General features: G+C 48.7%; 1 protein-coding gene and 1 pseudogene across 1 annotated transcript in view; one reads left to right on the top strand and one right to left on the bottom strand.

Moving 5' to 3' along the window:
• Window positions 1-1,584: 1,584 nt before the first annotated feature.
• Window positions 1,585-20,503, bottom strand: part of NUMBL (NUMB like endocytic adaptor protein) — a 32,817-nt gene continuing 13,898 nt past the window's right edge. Inside the window, exons 7-10 of the mRNA XM_037133664.2 lie at window positions 12,098-12,287; window positions 7,113-7,418; window positions 4,192-4,314; window positions 1,585-3,424 (exon numbers count right to left, since the gene is read on the bottom strand). Coding sequence (XP_036989559.2) covers window positions 2,799-3,424; window positions 4,192-4,314; window positions 7,113-7,418; window positions 12,098-12,287 — 1,245 coding nt within the window. The 3' untranslated portion in view covers window positions 1,585-2,798. The remainder of the gene's footprint in view (window positions 3,425-4,191; window positions 4,315-7,112; window positions 7,419-12,097; window positions 12,288-20,503) is intronic.
• Window positions 15,318-15,727, top strand: LOC128627791 (protein FAM133B-like; annotated as a pseudogene).

The following is a 20,503-nucleotide window of genomic DNA, read 5'->3' as shown; positions in this document are numbered from 1 at the left end:
CGGTGTTGTACCGCGCTCCTGCAGGAGTGAGCGGTGAACCAGGGTAGGGCGGGGGGGGGGGGGGCTGGGGGGTGTTTGTGCGGAGAGACCTCGGCCAAGAGCGCCGCAAGTGGCCGCGCGGCGGGCAGAGGGAGCCGCTGAACTGGAAAGGGGGTGGCGACCAGCCTGATCTCCACGTCTGTTCCAAAATGACCTCCATGAAGGGGTTGGGGTGCAGCATTTTGCGTTAGTGGGACGAGATCACCGGTAGGGCGGGGATGTCAACGCGGTTGTTCCTGTATTTGGAGTCCAAGCCTGGAGGAAGTACAGGGTGGGAGGTTAGCCCCACATCTATGGTGTCGTGAAGGGAGAAGTACCTGGAAGAGGGTGTCGCCATCGGCGTGGGAGGGAAGATGGGGAAACTGGCTCAGGAGAGCCCGTGGAGCCTGGATCTCCACACACCAGAGCGTCTACGTCTACTGGACCGGTGTGTGTGAGGGGTGTGGCCGGAGTGAGGGCTGAGAAAGCCTTTCCTGGGCCCGGGGAAGGTTTTGGGAGAGAAGAGGAACTTGACTCTGTCCCTGACTTTGTGTGCCACGTGGCCTCAGTTTCCCCATCCGCCCAGCAGTTGGAATGATCTCTGCCTGAGTCAGACCTTTCTGCCCCTCTCACGCACCAGCGGTTTGCAGAGGTGAACTGCTGAGCTTGACGCTTCTGTGCCTGGCCCTGCGCTGGCACACTGAGGTGACCAAGGGTGCCTCAGGCCCACTCCTCCCTCACTCAATCCAATGGGGCGTCAGAGAGTGGCAGCCCCTGCTGGATCAGAGCTGGATTGGGGAAACAGAGGCAGAGCGGTCAGGACCCTGTAGGATCCAGGTATGGGGGCAGTGCTCCTGACTCAGACTGAAGGGTCAAAGGTTTTTAAAAACCTCCTAAGGCCCTGGCTGGTGTGGGTCAGTGGTTGAGTGCCAGCCTGCAAACTGAAAGGTCACTGGTTTGATGCCCAGTTGGGGCACATGTCTGGGTTGTGGGCCAGGTCCCCAGGAGGGAGCACCTGAGAGGCAACTACACACTGATGTTTCTCTCCCTCTTTTTCTCCCTCCCTTCCCTCTCTAAAAAAGAAAATGTTTAAAAAAACTTTCTAAGAATTGTATGGGAAGTGGGGGAGGGCCCAGGTCTCAGAAGAGAGTCCACTTGTAAGAGGCCTGAAGAATGGGTGAAATTTCTCTGGGAGAAGGTACAGCATCGGGTAAGGGTGTCCTTGGCAGAGGGAATGACATCTGCAACGGCTCGGAGATGATAAGTGTGGCTCATTTCCTTTGCTCCCTCTCTGGTATCCTGGCAGAATCACCTGTCACATGTCCCCGAGACCAGGATCCACAGCTGAGTGATGGGCTGTAATACAAACTCCCGAGGGCGGTCCCTGGGCCTGTCACCTCACGGCCTGGTGGACTGACTGGCCTTGAGGTCGGCGTGAATCCAGGCTCCCCACTAATCATGTGTGTGACTTCAGGTCTGTGACCCCACCCCCCCACCCATCAAATGGAGACATGACACTGGGTCTCACCAAATCAACCATCTCATTTTAAAGAGCAGTAAAGAATTAAGTATATAATTTACATATTAGATATTTAAAAATATATAACTTGTGGATTAAATCAAGGGGCCCAAGAAACAAGACAGACTCAAAAACATGCTGCCCCATTAACCGGTCCTCTGGCCTATGTCACAGAGCAAAAACTGACAATACAAGAATTTGCCAGCTCAAAGATATGCTATTCTAAACCTCATTATGTGGAGGGATTTTAATACTGAACTTATTAGCAGCAGCAGAGTATCACTTTACTTCCTTGGTTCAGATTCTGTAGAATCAGAAATGGGGTGACTAATTTTGGGGACCCTTTACTACTCACCTCTCCAGCGCCAGGTCGGCTGCCACCCGCTGCTATGCTCTGACTCAGGTTATTAGGCTGGGAGACCCTCTGGTCTGAGGGGTGACTCGTGAAGAAGGGCTGTGTGACCTCACCCCACCCCAACACACACCCCTGCCTTCCTGAGGGGCACATTATACTCTTCCTTTATTGGCTGTCCTGGTATAATACAAATCTGCAAGTTTAGATACAAAAAAATCTGGAAATAAAAGATAGAAAAGTACCCGCCAGGCACCGCTCCCCTTTCCTCTGGACCCCTCCCCAGCGGGCACTGACGTGAGGTAACTGAGCATCTCCTTCCCCTTCCCCTACCCCATTTCCTGGGCCCCTGACTTGGCCCCTGCCCCCGTGAGACCCCGGTCCAGGGAAGACGTGGGCCACGGAGCAGGGGAGGGGGTAGCAGGGTGAGCACAGCATTGGCAGTGAATGCAGTGGCGGGCAGAGGGAAGCCCTTTGCTTGTGCTGTGCATGGGGGGCAACCTGTGTGGGGCCCAGCTGAGCCCCTTTAGTGGGCACCCCTCCCCCACCCCACCCAATACTGGAAGGTGGAAGGTCAACAACAGAAACTGGAACACGTAGTTGGAACCGAGGGCACTCGGTGGGCCTGTGGCCGTCCCGTGTCTGGGGTGAGGGCAAACGGGCATTGCCAGCCTGAGTCTGGCAGTGAAATGGGTCCCTTAGCCAGGCTGGGTCCATCCCTGAATTCCATCCTGTCGCAACCTGGGCATCACACTGTTGGTTCTGTCGTGGGTGCGGGGGTGGTGGAGAGGGGATGTTAGAGGGGATGTTGAGGGGTGCACCCCAGGGAGCAGGATGAGGGGAGAGGTGGGGTCTCCACTCCCAGGCGTGGGGCGCCAGGAGATAGTGGGGTGGGCGGGGCATCTCGGGCTACAGTTCGATCTCAGTCTTTTGCAGGTCACCAGAGAAGGGGTTAGAAGGCTTCTCTGCAGCAGGTTTGCCTTCTAATGCTGCCCACTGGGCCTCAAAGGGGTCCAACTCGGGGGCCAGGGCGGGTGCTGGCTCTGGGGGCCAGGGTGCCCCACTGGGGCGCGGACGAGCCTGGGCCCCAGGGGCACTGGGCGCAGCCGGGGGCGGGAAGGCCCCAGCTTTCCCGAGCAGTGTGGCGGGCTGGGGCTGGAGCTGGGCAGCTGAGCAGAAGGCGTTGGCCACCATCTGTGAGGGTGTGATGCCCACCACAGGCACGCGGGGCATGGGCGGGTAGCCCAGGCCTGGATAGGTGGGCACAAAAGGGGGCTGCATGTGTGGGGGAGGCAGAAACAGAGCCACCTGGGCAGGTGCGGCATCGAAGGGCCCCACCGGGGCAGGGAAGGGCTGTAGGGGTGGGGGCACAGCGGGCACTGAGGACACTTGCTGCTGCTGCTGCTGCTGCTGCTGCGCTTTGGCCACCTGGGACACCTCTTCTAGCCACCTCTCGGCCTCCGAAGGGGTCCGCTTGTGCCCGGGCTGGAAGGCAGCTGCCGGGGACATGGATGGCTCGCCCCAGGCAGAAGTCCCTGGACAGAGGAAAGGGACAGGTGAGAGCAGGTGCTGCGTCGGAAAGAACCCGAGGCTTGGAGCAGACTCTGGAGCCTGGCCGCACCCTTCCTGAACCAAATGATGGCTCTGAGATGCTACGAAAACTCAGTTCTGAGATTCTAAGGACCCAGATGTCAAAGTACAAGCAGGACTGACAAGCGCCCAGGCCGGCTTTGCTTCTGGTGGGTCAGAACCAAACCTGTTAGTAGCTTAATTGTTCTCAATATCAGCCTTGGCTCTACTATTTTGAGAATGTTTTGTTTTAGGAGGCTAAGATTCTAAGGCTCCCTGCGTCTTTCTCAGACTGTACTACTCTGACAGAATGAGTAAGGCTTGATGGTTTTACGTTTGTGTTTTCTAAGATTATAGGGTTTTAAATTTACGTTGCTTGCCACTCGAAGGTGCTCCCGTGGTTCTAAGACAAGCATATGTCCCTAAGGTGGTCCCCTGGTGCTGAGCCTCAGAGAGCACACGCTTCCAAAGCTGTGCGATGCCAGGGCTTCATGGTTCCAGATCTGTCAGATGCGAGTATCCCATGATTCTAAGGCTCCAGGTTTCTAAATTTTATTACTCTGAGGCAGGAAGGTTTCAGAATGATCCCACGGGTCTAAGGTGATCCTGCAGCCCCCAGATGACCTGTGGGTCTGAGCCTGTGGGGTTCCAAGGTCCCTGGAGGCCCTGAATGGAGCAGGGCAGTGCGGGAGGGGCCCCGAGGCAGCCTCCCCGGGAGAAAGGCTGGGCTCACCTGCGGAGGCCGGTGGGGGCCCGGGGGCCGGCGCTCCAGGCCGGGCAAAGGACGAGCTGATCTGTGTGCACAGAGCGTTGATGCTGTCACTGTCGCTGCCACCAGGGGGCTCCATCTCAGGCACTGGGGAGTCAGGGGGAGGTGGAGGTCAGTGGCCAGGCCCACTCCCTGTCCTTGGCCCCTGGCCCTCTGGTGGCCTTCTCACAAGGTGTGTGGGCTGGTGGGTCCATTCTGCAGTCACTAAGTGGCCACAGCCACGAAAATGATAACTCTGTGCGTATGTGAGTGTGACATCTGAGTGGTCCAAGTAGTGTGTGACGCTAACATAGAGGAGAGACCATTCCTTGGTGTGGCCACTGCTGGACCCACAAACTAAATCGGGGCCAGAACAAAGACTGCTTCCTGTACACCCCCGAGGAGACTGTCTGATTGGCCCCTGTCCTTTGCTGGGACCTGAGCTGTTCCCCTTCATCCGGGGCAGGCCACGCCCCAGCACCCCTGTCCTGTGTAAACCCTTAGCGCCTGTCACACGGTGTGGGGAATGTCCATGTCGTCTTGCTGCTGCCCAAGATGAGCCTCGTACGTAAGTCCCCTTAATAAACTGCTGATGTGGTGGCAGAGCGGTCAGCTCCAGCTCTGGTCACCGGGCCCTGGAAAACTTCCCAAACAATTGGATGGCGAACAGTCACAGGGACCCCAGACCAGCGAGGACCTCAGGAAGCACCTGTCTGTAGCCACACGGCAGAAGAAATGTTTGAGATGTTTAACATATATTAATTTAAAAAATATGTTTAACCACGTACGTAGCAAGAGCACTGACCGGTCGCAATGGATGTTGGCCACACTGCTGTCCACTGGCTGGGGATCATTTGTCTCACTTTGGGTGGCAGAGTGGGGCCCGGCCCACCCACCCGACCAGCCCGTACGTCACGAGGGCAGAGATGCACCTGAGCCAGGAAGACACCGAGCAGGAGTGGCAGCCCCACGAGCCCCTGGACGAGCCAGGGGACTGCCCGGGTAAACAACGGACAACGCAGGACTGCCGGGCGCGGTGTGCGGCGAGTGCCTGCAACGGCCCAGCGAGTGTGTGTCTCCAAGGGTGCACGCGTGAGGCTCCAGTGAGCAAAAGGAAAACTGACTGTGGGGATCAGCAGGTGCCATGTGGGGGTGCACAGGTGGGGGTGTGGTTTCCAGGTCAATTATATGATGGCTGTGTGTGTTAGTGCAAAGGAGTGTGTATCTTCTGAGGATGTGGCGTCTGAGTGTGACTGGAAATCCAGGCGTGTGGCCACTTGACTGTGACTCCCGAGTGTGAGCCAATCTGCCTGTGTGATGCACAAATGTGTTTGCAAACTTGCACGAATCTGCATGTGTGACTTCCGAGTTTGCATGAACTGGGTGTGTGGTTTACAAGTGTAAACTTGGGTGTGTGATTTCTGGGTCTGGGACTAAGTGTGTGAGTGACACCTACAGCAAACTGTGAGATCTGTGTGTCAGTGAGATTTTTGTGTGGGAAGTCACAGCCACACAAGTGAGCAAATGGCCGCGGGAGCAAGGCTTCCAAATACAGCCTCAGGAGCCTGCCACCCCTCAGGGAGCATGTGTCACAGCTGTGGGGGGTGTGCTTAATGTCAGGTGGCACAGGGACAGCAAAAAAGGCCTACAGGACATGGAGTGAGTGCGCCTCATTCTCAACAAGCGCTGGTGTCTGCTTGGCGGTCACCTTCTGCAGCGGCCCAGCTCCTGGACACAGATCAACACCTCCCACACCAGCCCCCACAGCCTTGAGGGGCACACGTCTGCGGCTTGGTCTGGAGGCAGGAGAGCGGGCCGGGCTGCAGGACTTTGCCGAAAGCGGGAGGAAAGGCAGCCCTCCTGCCTGCCTCCCTCAGCCGAAGCTCGGCACCGCCCCTCCTCTCCTCTCCCGGCCCCACGGCAGACGTTGCTGCCGAACTCTGTGCTCACCTCACCCCTCACCTGGCCAGACCTCATGGCTCTCCTGGCCAAACACAGGAAGACAGGACTGGTCCCTGTAACTCCACCTTCCCTCCAAGCAAAACGGGACACTTTTGCGGCCTCTCCCCTAGAACCAGCCATGGCAGACACTGCTAAGCAGTGACAATGGGTGCTGCCCTGGCCACTCCTTCACCCATAAGTGACATCACAAACCCATCACTGGGCTCTCTGACCTCGAGATTCCCTTGCTCACTCCTGCCTTTCACCTCATGGTTCTTCTGGCCAAATTCTGGCAGTCTGTCCTTGGGTGAAACATAACACTCCCATTGCCCTCTCTTTCTCCCCTGCCCACAGAAGACTCTGCTAACTACGAACTACTCATGCAGTGTACCACCTGCTCCTTATTTTTCGCTCAGGGCAGACATTGTTTGGGGAATGCGATGTAAGCTGTCACTCTAGTCTCCTTGCCTTAGACAGACATTGTTAATCGATCACAATCCTCCATTACTCCCAGCCCAAATTCTTCACTTGGCCCAATCTCACGGCTCCACTGGCAATGACTTGAAGGGAGCACCAGCCTGAGGTGCCCCGGTCTCCTCCTGAACGAAAAAGCATGGCCTGGGTGCGGCTGTCCTCCTCCCCTTGCCCGTGGCTGATCAATCCCGCGGGCCACCTCTTGCCTTTCCCTAACCGCAGCAGACATTGCTAATCGAGCATGACTTGTGCCACCTGGCTTTATCCTTCGCCCACAGCAGATACTGCTGATCCATCCTGACTTCTCCTACCTCTCTACTGTCCTCTGCCAGGGACAGACACAGCTGATCACAGTGGGCTCCACCTTGTCACCTTTGCGCACGGCAGACGGTGCTAACCAGTTACGGCCCTCGCCACCTGTTCTCTGGCTCCTGCGCACACAGACAACCGCATTGACCCCAGTGTTCCTGTCCCCGGAGCCCGGGGCTCACCTGTGCTCTTCACCTGGAAGTCAGTGCGGCGCTGCAGTGTGGATGGCAGCTCATTCAGCCGTAGGCTCAGCTGCCGTTTGAAGGGCGAGTTCTTCTGGCTGAGCGCCGGAAACCCGCGGAACGAGCCCTGGCGCACCAGCTGCTCCAGGGGGGCGTGGCGACGGGGGATGGCAGCCGCTGGGGTGCCTGCAGCCACTGGGGTGCCTGCCTCAACCTTCTCACCAGGGGATGTGGTGGCTGGTGTCGGGGACACGTGCCCAGGCTGGGCGGGCCCGGGAGCTGCAGTGGGGGCAGCAGCTGCCTCTGCTGGAGACACAGGGGAGACAGGTGGTTAGACAGCTCGCCTGGGCATTTAGGCCTCTCCCGCCTGAGCCCCGTCATCCCCGCCCCCCCCCCCCCCAGGGCTGCCTTCCTCACTCAGTGTATCATACCTCAAGACAGGCTGCTCCAAGCCTTGAATGCCCCTCACCTCCACCCAAGTCATGACCACTTTCCCCAGGGCGCCCTCGAGGAAATGCCCCCAAACTGACCTTCTGTGTCTTTTAGCTTCTACCGCCAACCTGTTTTCCTCTGCTGTCTCTTCTGTCCCCCCTGAGACCTTCTGTCTCCTTTTCTGGCTAAATTAATAGACACTTGGTGCATAACCAGTGTACCAGGGCTCGTTCTAAGTGTTTTGCGATTATTAACTCATTCGACCTTTACGACCACCCAATGAAGTCAATAAGTATCCCCACTTTACAGATACGGAAACTGAGTCCCAGCAATGGTAAACGACTTGCCTGAGCCAGGGCTAACAGGAGACAGGCCGACTCTGGAGTCGGTGGTCCAATCAATGACCCTAACCCGTCTCTCCTGGTTTGGTCTTTCCACCTCGTGCTGTCTTCCTCAGTCATCCCGTCTGCTCTTCTCTGTCTCTCCGCCTCCCACTGTTCTTCCCACCTCCAGTACCTCCTCCCCTCCTCCGGTTGCTGCCCATCCTTCTAGACACAGCCTGGCCACTTCTTCCTCTGGGGAGCTTTCAAGTTTCTCCAGCCCCCACAGCCTGGGCTCCCTCCACTCTGGGACCATCCTCCAAGGGACACCTGTCCTCCCACTTGGCACAAGGTGTGCTCTTCAATGGGAGGGTCCCCTCACCCCTGCCAGTACACAAACACCAGCCCACCCTCCAACCAGGGTCTCACCCAAGCTGTAGCCTGAGTGCCGATGAGATTAGACTCAGACCTAGAGAGGGCGGGAAGTCACCCGGCGTCTCTTCCCCCAGCTTCCCAGTTGAGGTGGTGACGCTCTCAGCCAGGCCTGGCCCAGGGCAGTGGAAACAGCCTGGGACAGGTTGGAATCAGGAAACTTCCCCTGCCCCGGCTCCCGAACCCCTTCACTGTGTGACCTCAGGGAGTCCCCTCCAGTTTCCCAACTGTAAACCTGAGATAAACATCCCTCTGCCTCGCCGCCCCCCCACCCCTTGCCTCCTCAGAGGGTCAGTTGGGGCAGTAAACGTTCCACGCTTTGTAATCGGGCGAAAGCTCGGCACACACTCCCTGGAGCGAGCACTGCTCTGCTCCAAAATGCAGGGAGGAGCTCCCTGCGCAAGTGCAGCGCCTGTACCCGGTGACCACGCCCAGGGCGAAACGTGGGGGGATGTGCTCGGCAGGTCCTAACGCATCTGCGCGCTCTCATTTTGCTGTGTGCAGTGTAACGTGTTCGCTACAGTGCAAAGTACCTGGAAACGAATATCCTCTGGACACAGCAAAACTCTTTTGCCACCTCTAAAGCATATGACCAGTTTTTGTAAATTCTAGTCTCCCTTAGTAACAGAAAGGAAGCATCTGCAACTGGGAAGAACCGCGTATGTGCTCCCTGTGTTCCTTGTAAACGATAAAGCACCTACGGACCAGGCCCTTTGCTAAACTCACTCTGCGATCTGCTTTGCCCAAGATAAAACTCTTTGCGGATTCTGATAATGTAAACAGTAAAATACTTTGTAAGTTGTGCAGATAAATGGTCATGCAGTTTACACATAAAAACATACTTTGTAAAGCTCAAAAAATAATACAACTAAGCGACCAAGGATAGCCAACCTATCAGATGCACAGTTCAAAGCACTGGTGATCAGGATGCTCACCGAAGTGGTTGGTTGGTTTTAGTCACAAATTAGATTAAAAAATGAAGGCTTCACTAAGTGAAATGAAGCAAAAGGCACAGGGAAACAATAGTGATGGGAAGGAAACTGGGACTAAAATCAATGGAGTGGACCAGAAGGAAGAAAGAAACAATCAAACAGAAAAGAATGAAGAAACAAGAATTCAAAAAAATGAGGAGAGGCTTAGGAACCTCCAGGACATCTTTAAATGTTCCAACATCAACATTATAGGGGTGCCAGAAGGGGAAGAGGAACAGCAACAAGTAGAAAACTTATTTGAACAAATAATACAGGAGAACTTCCTCAATCTGGCATAGGAAATAGACTTCCAGGAAGTCCAGGAAGCTCAGAGAGTCCCAAAGAAGGTGGACCCAAGAAGGAACACACCAAGGCACATCATAATTACATTAACCAAGATTAAAATGAAGGAGAGAATCCTAGAAGCAGCAAGAGATAAGGGGACAATCACCTACAAAGGAGTTCCCATCAGACTGTCAGCTGATTTCTCAAAAGAGACCTTACAGGCAAGAAGGGGCTGGAAAGACGTATTCCAAGTCATGAAATCCAAAGACCTACAACCAAGATTGATCTATCCAGCAAAACTTTCATTTAGGATAGAAGGGCAGATAAAGTGCTCCTCAGATAAGGTCAAGTTAAAGGAGTTCATCATCACCAAGCCCTTATTTTATGAAATGTTAAAGGGACTTATCTAAGAAAAAGAAGATAAAAAAGATGAACAGTGAAAGGACAGCAGACTCACAGTTATTAACAACCACACCTAAAACAAAAGCAAACTAAGCAAACAACTAGATCAGGAGTGGAACCACAGAAATGGAGATCAGATGGAGGGTTAGCAACTGGGGAGTGAAAGGAGGAGAGGTGAGGAGAAGGTACAGAGAATAAGTAGCACATGTGGTTGGTAGAAAATAGAGGGAGGGCAAGAATAGTATGGGAAATGTAAAAGCTAGAGAACTTAAGATACATGGATGTGAATTAAAGGGGGGAAGGGAATGAAGGGGGAAAAATGGGACAACTGTAATAGCATAATCAATAAAATATATCTAAAAAATTAAAAATAAATAAAATAATATTTTCTATGTAAAAATAAAGAGACCATGCTTTGTAAACTCTAATATTCTAGTATGCGATAAAAATTTCTGTTTTCCTAACTTTTTAGTTAGGAATTTTAAACATATAGAAAAGAGGTAATAATAGAACAGTGAGCCCGCAGATTCTCTTACCCAACAGCAACCAGCATTAATAAGTTAGCATATTTGCCCTCTCCCTCATTCCATAATTTTTTTCTATCATTTAAGAGTAACATGCTGCCCTGGCTGGTGTGGCTCAGTGAATTGGGCATGGGCCTATGAAGCAAAGGGTTGCCAGTTTGATTCCCGGTCGGGGCGCATGCCTGGGTTGCGGGCCAGGTCCCCAGTTAGGGGACCCATGAGAGGAAACCACACATTGATGTTTCTCTCCCACTCTTTCTCCTTCCCTTCCCCTCTCTCTAAAAATAAATAAATAAATAAATAAATAAATAAATAAATAAATAAATAAATTTTAATTAAACAACAACAAAAAAAAGAGTAACATCCTTCAGCATGTATCTCTTAAGAACGGGGTCCATCTCCTACACAACACAGTGTCATTTCTCACTTGAGAAATTTAACATGAATAAACACTATTAGTCCCGTTTCCCCAAAGGTCCCAATTGTGTCTTTTATATTCATACATATATATATGTATGTATGTATATACTTATATACATAATCCAGCATCCGATTCAGGACCACCAGCTGCATTTATTAATATCTGTCAAACATCTTTATCTCCTTTACTCTGGAATAGTTCTCAATGGTAAATTCTTTGTAAATATTAAGCAACGTTTTTCAAAAATTTAAAAACTAGAATCCACAAGAAAAAATTAAATTACATCATTAATGTTGAAGTTTATCAGATATTTTTCATACTTTCTGGATGGCAACCCAGAAAAAATACCTTTTACATGGCAGCCCATTCCACACACACACAAATACACACACGTGCAAATATATACCATATTTTGCCATGTGTAATGTGCACTCAAGTTTTTGGCCCAAGCTTTCAGGAAAAAAAGAAATCTTTTGTTTTAATTTTTAATTTAATTTATTTATTTATATTTAGAAACAAAAACAGAGAATCATCCCAGGGTATTATTTTGCATGAGGATATTGTCGTTGCTTTCTAGAATTACACTTTTAATTCATAAGCACAAATAAAAGAATTAAAAACATTGATATAGACGTGCAACTAGTTCTATCCATATACAATGCACATCCTTACTTTTCCCTCAAAAATTCGGGGAAAAAGGTGCACCTTAATCATGGCAAAATACAGGGTATGCTGAAATAAAAGTATCATTAAGCTGTACTTACCCTAAGTACATTTGATTATTCTAGCGTTTTCTCTTTTATTATTTATTTATTTATGTATTTATTGTTGTTGTTCATGTACGGTTGTCTCCACCCCCCCAATACCCCTTTATCCTGGCCATTCCCTCTCCCACCCATTACTCTGGTGTTTTCTATTTCATTTTTTTCCTACACAGCTTGAAAAGCCTGGGACCTCCCTGAGTTGGCAGGTGATGAAGCGCTTGGTGAGTTTTGCTGGGATTTGTGGCCCACAGAATATTGCCCAAAGAACTCCTTAAACTAAAGTCAGCTTTATAAACTGCACCCGAACACGGTGCTTGGCGCTCTGCTTTGTAAACTGTCGAGTCCCGCTGCCTCTAAAGCTTCCCCTGTAAACCGGACCCAGGCCCCACCTGGGACCACTCTGTCCCCTGCTCTGCCCTCTGGGCAGCACCCACCTTTCTTTTTGTCCGGAGCCTCTCGCTCGGCGGGCCGCCCACCCCCAGACAGGCGGAAGGAGCCCTCCCGGGCGAAGCTGGTGCGGCTGGCATCGAAGGTGGCCGTGACCCCGCATTCCTTCTCCCGCCGCTGCTTCCGCTCCAGGCAGGCGGCAAAAGCACAGCCCACAGCGTGGCTCAGCCTCTCGCCCTGTTGGAGGGGGTTGGGTGGGGGTTAGAGACGCTGAGTTGTGCGGACTGGACCTCACGGGCCCCGCCTGGGCTCCAGCAGTTAGGTGCTGGGTGACCCGGGCAGTCCCTGTACCTCTCTGGGCCTCAGTGGAGACCTGCACCGAGAGGGGTACAAATGACAGCCCTGAGTGAAAAAAAGCCAGAAACAAGAGTTCAATAATATGGAGATTCCTCAAAAAATTAAAAATAGAGTTGCCATATGACCCAGCAATCCCACTTCTGGCTATTTATCTGAAGAAAAGTCAAATACTAACTCAAAAACATATACGTACCCCTGCGTTCGCTGTAGCACTGTTAACAATAGCCAAAGTAAGGGAGTAACCCAGGCGTCCACCAACACATGGGTGGATAGAGATGATGTGGTACATAGATACAGTGGAATAGTTCTCGGCCATAAAAAACGAATGAAATCTTGCCATTTGCAACAACATGGAAGAATCTAGGGGGAATTATGTTAAGTGAAATAAGACTGTCAGAGAAAGAAACAACGATTCGCCTATCTGTGGAATCTAAAGAACAAAGTAAATGAACAAACAAAACAAAACAGAAAGAGACAACAAGCTGATTTTACCAAAGGGAGTGGGGGTGGGGAGATGGGAATACAAAAAAAGAAAACAAGGACAATACTGTAAGCCTCCATCTACATTGTTCTTGTTTTATATTTTATTGATTATGCTATTACAGTTGCTCCATTTTCCCACCTTTATTCCCCTCCCACCCACATCCCCTCCCCACTTCAGTTCACGTCCATGGGTCATATATATAAGTTCTTTGGCTTCTATATTTCCTATACTATTCTTAACCTCCCCCTCTCTATTTTCTACTACCATTTATGCTACTTATTCTCTGTACTTCCCCCCCCCCCTTCCACTCCCAGTCCCCTGCTGATAACCCTCCATGTGATCTCCATTTCAGTAGTTCTGTTCCTGTTCTAGTTGTTTGCTTAGTTTGTCTTTGTTTCTGTTTAGGTTCAGTTGTTACTACCTGTGAGTTTGTTGTCATTCTACTGTTCATATTTTTAATCTCCTTTTTCTTAGATAAGTCCCTTTAACATTTCATATAATAAGGGCTCGGTGATGATGAACTCCTTTAACTTGACCTTATCTGAGAAGCACTTTATCTGCCCTTTCATTCTAAATGCTAGCTTTGCTGGATAGAGCAATGTTGGATGGAGGTCCTTGCTTTTCATGACTTGGAATACTTCTTTCCAGGCCCTTCTTGTCTGCAAGGTTTCTTCTGAGAAATCAGCTTATAGTCTTATGAAAAATCCCTTGTAGGTAACTGTCTCCTTTTCTCTTGCTGCTTTTAAGATTCTCTCCTTCATTTTAATCTTGGGAAATATAATTATGATGTGCCTTGGTATGTGTCTCCTTGGGTCCAACTTCTCTGGGGCTCTCTCAGCTTCCTGGAAGTCTATTTCCTTTGCCAGATTGGGGAAGTTCTCCTTCATTACTTTTTCAAATAAGTTTTCAATTTCTTGGTCTTCCTCTTCTCTTTCTGGCACCCCTATGATTCAGATGTTGGAACATTTAAAGTTGTCCTAGAGGTTCCTAAGCTTCTCCTCATTTTTTCTGAATTCTTGTTTCTTCATTCTGTTCTGGTTGAATGTTTATTTCTTCCTTCTGGTCCACACTGTTGATTTGAGTCCCAGTTTGCTTCCCTTCACTCTTGGTTCCCTGTACCTTTTCCTTTATTTCACCTAGCATAGCTTTCATTTTTTCCTGTAATTTGCAACCATACTCAACCAAGTCTGTGACCATCCTGATTATCAGTGTTTTGAACTCTGCATCTGAAAGGCCAGCTATCTCTTCATCACTTAGTTACATTTTTTCTAGAGCTTTGATCTGTTCTTTCATTTGGGCCATTTTTTTCATCTCATTGTGCCTGTTACGTAGTAAGGGGCGGAGCCTTAGGGGTTCACCAGGGCTGGGTAATCCACGTTGCTGTGTTGTGGTGCTATATGTGGGGGAGGGATCTGAGAGAGAACAGTCCCACTTGCTCTGCTCTCTGCCAGTTTTCAGTCACTTCCCCCACTACCCACAATCAAATTGGGCCCGCCTGATGCTGATTACCGGGTGGGAGGGTTTGTGTATGTTCTAGGACCCTGTGGGTCTCTCCAACAAACTCTCCTGTGAGGCTGGGAGTTTCTCCCGCTGCCACCTCAACCCCCACAGGTGTTTTCAGTCAGAGGCTTTGAGGCTTTATTTCCCTGCGCTGGAACCCTGAGTTGCAGTCTGTCTCACTTCCCAGTTGTTCCTCCTGATTTATCTGCACATGAATGTGGAACCACTCAGTTTATAAGCCATCGCCTCACCTGCTCCACCAGCCGCTGACCTGCCTGCCCTGGTCCTGAAACCACTGCCTTGTCTCGGGTCCTCTCTGCCTGGCTGCCCGTCTCTGCCCCTCCTACCAGTCTGAATGGATGTTTCTTCTTTAACTCCTTGGTTGTCAGACTTCCACACAGTTCGATTTTCTGTCAGTTCTGGGGGTTTTTTTTGTTTCTAAAGTTGTTGTTGACCTTCCTTTGGTTGTGTGAGGAGGCACAGTGTGTCTATCTATGCCTCCATCTTGGCCAGAAATCTAGAAAGCCCCATTTATATAAAGTTATAAAACAGGCAAAATTCATCTACTGGGGAAAAAGTCAGAACAGTGACTGTTTCCGGGGGGAAGGGGTGGAAGGGGACTGGGAAGGGGCAGGGAGAACAGATGGGTGGTCGTGTTCTAAAGCACACCAGGGGGGTGGGGGTGGGGTTCCAAAAGCGTGACAGGTGTGCGCGGTTGTCAAAACTCAGCACAAGTGTATCCGTGATTTGTGGATGGCATGTGCTTTTTTAAAAATAAAAAGAGCCAAGGGACACCTGGGCTGGTGTCCCTTGAGGTCTGACTGTGGGCTTGGCTCAGTCCCACTGGGACAATGACGAGGCCAATGTGATCCCAAGAACAAGGGCCAGATCAGGGGGTTCAATCAATTCTCCAGGCTCAATGATCCATGGTTAATTACCTGAACCAACCAAGGCCCACCTGGGAAGAAGTAAAAGAACACCTAGAAAAAGAAAGGCTCCAAGGCACTGGCTGAATTTGAAGAAAAAAATGAATGAGAACTAGAGGAAAGACTTATGAAAATTACAGGGAGAAATTATTAAGTGGAAGTGGGAGCTCATCCAGAAAAAAGACCAAAGGAAAAGAGAAAAGAGAAAAGAATTCTGGTAGGTATTTATCTTCTCCTTCAAGTTCTATTCTTCCAGCAGTTCTTCAAATTCTGTAGATGTGGATAAGAAACAAGGAAAAATGAAAAGAAGAAACCATTTACACAAATCTGCAGAAAGCTCCATGTCAGAAATTGAATCAGGCAGTAAGGAGAGTTTAAAAAAAAAAAGAGAAATCAAAAGATGCAAATGATAGAGATTTATGCAGCCACTGTGGAAAACAGGATGGAATTTCCTCAGAAAAACTAAACATGGAACTGCCTTTTAATCCAGTGATCCCACTGCTGGGACTGTACTCTAAGAAGAACCCTGAAACACCAATTCAGAAGAACCTATGCACCCCGATGTTCATAGCAGCGCAATTTACAACAGCCAAGTACTGGAAGCAGCCAAAGTGCCCATCAGTAAATGAATGGATCAAATCAATTTGGCATGACAAGAGGCTGGATAGATAGCTATTTTATTTTAAAAAGTGCTGAAAAAATATAAAATTGATTTAATGGTATGCATGCTGAAGTGTTTGGAAAAGTATTCCGGTATCCGCAATGGTGAAATACATCAAAACTGAGATGGACAGGTAAGTAATAGAATGAGCACAGACAAATATAAATGGCAGAAACTGGGTGGTATGTGTACAGGTGACTGGCCACTGTACAAGCCTTTTGACTTTGCTGTGTGTTTGAAGAACATTTGCTAATAAAATATTGGGAATAAAAAACAATAGTCACTATTACCTGAGTGCCTACTTAAGAGGCACTAAGCCAGAAAGCCTGGATTGATGCTGGCTTTCCACTTTTCAGCTGTGTGTTCTCAAGAAAAAAATCACTTCACACCCTGGCTGGTGTGGCTCAGTGGACAGAGCACCAGCCTGAGAACCAAAGAGTCACCAGTTTGATTCCCAGTCAGGGCACATGCCTGGGTTGCAGGCCAGGTTCCCAGTAGGGGGTGTGTGAGAGGCAATCACACACTGATGTTTCTCTCCCTCTCTTTCTCCCTTCCTTCCTCTCTCTAAAAATAAATAAATAAAATCTAAAAAAAAAATCACCTCGCCTCTCAGTGCCCGAGCCGCCTCATCTGTAAAATGAGGTGCTCCCCAATAGCCCCTACTTCACCAGGGTTACGGCAAGAATTAGGCAAATTAACATATGTAAGGCGTACGGCACAGAGAAATACCATAATATGTGTCATTGTAAATGCATCCAGCCCCGGCTGAGCCCTGACTTACATCCTGTTATAAAATTCTCAAACAATGCCAGGAGGTGCACACTGTCATGAATTGGTTTTACAGGTGAAGAAACTGAGGCTGTTAACACACCCATCATGAGTGGCAGCATTGGGATTCTCATAAGATCTGTCAGACTTCTGTTTCCTAACCAGGATGCTCAGCCACCTCTTAAAGTTACACCTGGAGACAAAAATCCTCAACAAAACACCAGCAACTGAACCCAGAAGCGTATTTTGTAAAAGATTTTTTATTTAATTATTTTTAGACAGAGGGGAAGGGAGAGAGGGAGAGAAACATCAATGTGTAGTTGCCCCCCCGTACGCCCCCTACTGGGGACCTGGCCTGCAATCCAGGCATGTGCCCTGACTGGGAATCCAACCAGTGACCCTTTAGTTCGCAGGCCAGCACTCAATCCACTGAGCCACACCAGCCAGGGCTGAATCCAGAAGCATATTAAATATATTATACACCATGATGAAGTGAGATTTATTCCAGGAATGAAAGGCTGACTCAACACATGGAAGTTAATCAACGTAATACACATTCATAAAATGAAGGAAAAACCACAAGATCATCTTGACTAATGCAGAAAAAGCATTCAACAAAATTCAATACCCTTTTGGAATAGGTAGATACAACCCATATCTATCTCTTTGCACAACCAAATAAAGAACAACAAAATTAAAAACAAAATCAACTAGAATTGCCAGAAAAATCAAACTGTACAGCAGTCCGACAACCAAGAAGTTAAAGAATAAACAATTCCTTCAGACTGGTAGGAGGGGAGGAGACAGGCAGCCAGGGTGGAGAGGATGCCCAGCAAGGTGGCAGCTGGAGGACCAGGTGGCCCCACATTCGCATGCAGATAAACCAGGAGGCACAACTGGGGAGCAAGGCAGACCGCACGATCCAAGGTTCCAGATCGGGGAAATAAAGCCTCAAAACCTCTGGCTGTAAAAATCTGTTGGGATTGCAGCAGTGGGAGATACTCCCAGTCTCACAGGAGAGTTCACTGGGGAGACCTACAGGGTCCTAGAAAGTACACAAACCCACCCACTCATGAATCAGCACCAGAAAAGCCCATTTTGTTTGTGGGTAGCAAGGGAAGTGACTGAAAGTTGGCCAATAGCTGAGTAAGCAGCATTGTTCCCTTCTGACCCCTCCCCTGCAGACAGCACCACAACACAGTATGTTGCCCCACCCTGGTGCATACTTAAGACCCTTACTATGTAACAGCTGTGCCAATACAAAGAAAGATATCCCAAATAAAAGAACAGATCAAAACTCCAAAAATAGAGCTAAGCGATGAAGAGATAGCCAATCTATCAGATGCAGAGTTCAAAACACTGGTGATCAAGATGCTCACAGAACTGGTTGATTATAGTCATAAATTAGAGGAACATATGAAGGTGAAACTCATTGAAATGAAGGGAATTGCACAGGAAACCAATAGTGATGAAGAGGAAACTGGGACTCCAATCAAGGGAGTGAAACAGAAGGAAGAAAATAATGGCCAAACAGGAAAATATGAAGAAACAAGCACTCAAAAAAATGAGAAGAGGCTTAGGAACCTCCAGGACATCTTTAAACGCTCCAACATTCGAATTATAGGGGTACCAGAGGGGAAGAGGAACAGTCACGAGTGGAAACCTTATTTGAACAAATAATAAAGGAGAAGTTCCCCAATCTGGCAAAGGAAATAGGCTTCCAGGAAATCCAGGAAGTTCAGAGAGTGCCAAAGAAGTTGGACCCAAGAAGAAACACACCAAGGCACATTATAATTACATTAGCCAAGATTAAAATGAAGGAGAGAATCCTAGAAGCAGCAAGAGATAAGGGGACAGTCACCTACAAAGGAGTTCCCATCAGACTGTGAGCTTATTTCTCAGAGACCCTACAGGCAAGAAGGGGCTGGAAAGAGGTATTTCAAGTCATGAAATCCAAAGACCTACATCCAAGATTGCTCTATCCAGCAAAACTTTCATTTAGAATGGAAGGACAGATAAAGTGCTTCTCAGATAAGATCAAATTCAAGAAGTTCATCATCACCAAGCCCTTATTATATGAAATGTTCAAGGGACTTACCTAAGAAAAAGAAGATGAAAAAGATGAACAGTGAAAGGACAGCAAACTCACAGTTATTAAGACCACACCTAAAACAGAAGCAAACTAAGAGGACAGCTAGATCAGGAGCAGAACCATAGAAATGAAGATCGCATGGACAGTTAGCAACAGGGGAGTGGAAGAAGGAGAAGGGGGGAGAAGGTACAGAAAATAAGTAGCATAGATTGTAGGTAGAAAATAGATAGGGGGGAGGGCAAGAATAGTATGGGAAATACAGAATCTAAAGAACTTGAGACACGTGGACATAAACTAAAGGGGGGGAATGGTGGGGGTGGGGGTGCAGGGTGGAGGGGAATGAAGGGGGGAATAGAACAACTGTAATGGCATAATTAATAAAATATATTTAAAAAATAAGAAAAGAAGCATAAATTGTAGGTTGAAAATAGACAGGGGAAAGTTAAGAATAGCATAGAAAACGGAGAAGCCAAAGAACTTATATGTGCAGCTCATGGACATGAACTAAGGGGTAGGGAATGCCGGTGAGAAAGGGGGTTGCTGGGCAGAAGGAAATAAAGGGGAGAAAGAGGTGGGGCAAGTGTAATAGTATAATCAATAAAATATACTTTAGCCCTGGCTGGTGTAGCTCAGTGGATTGAGCACAGGCCTGCAAATCAAAGGGTTGCCAGTTTGATTCCCAGTCAGGGCACACGCCTGGGTTGCAGCCAGGTCCCAAGTTGGGGACAGGTGAGAACAACCACATATTGATGTTTCTCTCCCTGTCTTTCTCCCTCCCTTCCCCTCTCTCTAAAAATAAATAAATAAATAATTAAAAAAATAATAAATAAAACATACTTAAAAAATTTCAATACCCTTTCATGATTACAAAAAAAAACACACAACAAACTTGGAATAGAAGGAAACTTCCTCAACCTGACAAAGGACATTTATGAAAAAGTTGCAGCTAACATCACACTCAATAGTAAAATACTGAAAGTTTTCCCCTAAAATCAGGAACAAGATAAGAATGTCCATTTTCTGGAGTAAAAGCCTCTTCAACAAATGATGTTGGGATATCTGGACAGCTACATGCAAAATAAAGAAACTTGATCACCTACTGACACCATACAGAAAAATAAATTCAAGGTGAATAAAAGAAAGTCCTAGAGGAGAACATAGGCAGGGAAAATTTCAGATATTCCATGCAGCAATATTTTCACAGATATTGCTGGATGTTCCACAGGTGCACAAATGCTCAGATGTCCCTAGACCAAGGGACATAAAGAGAATAATAAACAAATGAGATCTCATCAAAATAAAAAGCTTTTGTGTGGCTAAAGAAAACAGCATTAAAGTGAAAAGAAAACCAACGGTATGGGAAAACATATTTGCAAATGATACCTTGGACAAGAGTTTGATCTCCAAAATATATAAAGAACTCACACAATTCCACTCCAGGAAGACAAACAACCCAATTTAAAAAATGGGTAAAGGCCCTGGCTGGTATAGCTCAGTGGATTGAGTGTGGGTCTGTGAACCAAAGAATGACAGTTTGATTCCCAGTCAGGGCACATGCCTGGGTTGCAGGCCAGTTCCTGGCAGCAGACAAAGGAGAGGCAACAAAGGAGAAATACATTGATATTTCTCTCCCTCCCTTCCCCTCTAAAGGTAAATAAATAAGTA

This window comes from Artibeus jamaicensis, unplaced genomic scaffold (genome assembly GCF_021234435.1).
Source record: "Artibeus jamaicensis isolate MK-2021 breed Jamaican fruit bat unplaced genomic scaffold, CSHL_Jam_final contig_47, whole genome shotgun sequence".
Classification (NCBI taxonomy): domain Eukaryota; kingdom Metazoa; phylum Chordata; class Mammalia; order Chiroptera; family Phyllostomidae; genus Artibeus; species Artibeus jamaicensis.
Note: the sequence above shows the minus strand (reverse complement) of the source record. Positions and strands in the feature narration are given on the sequence as shown.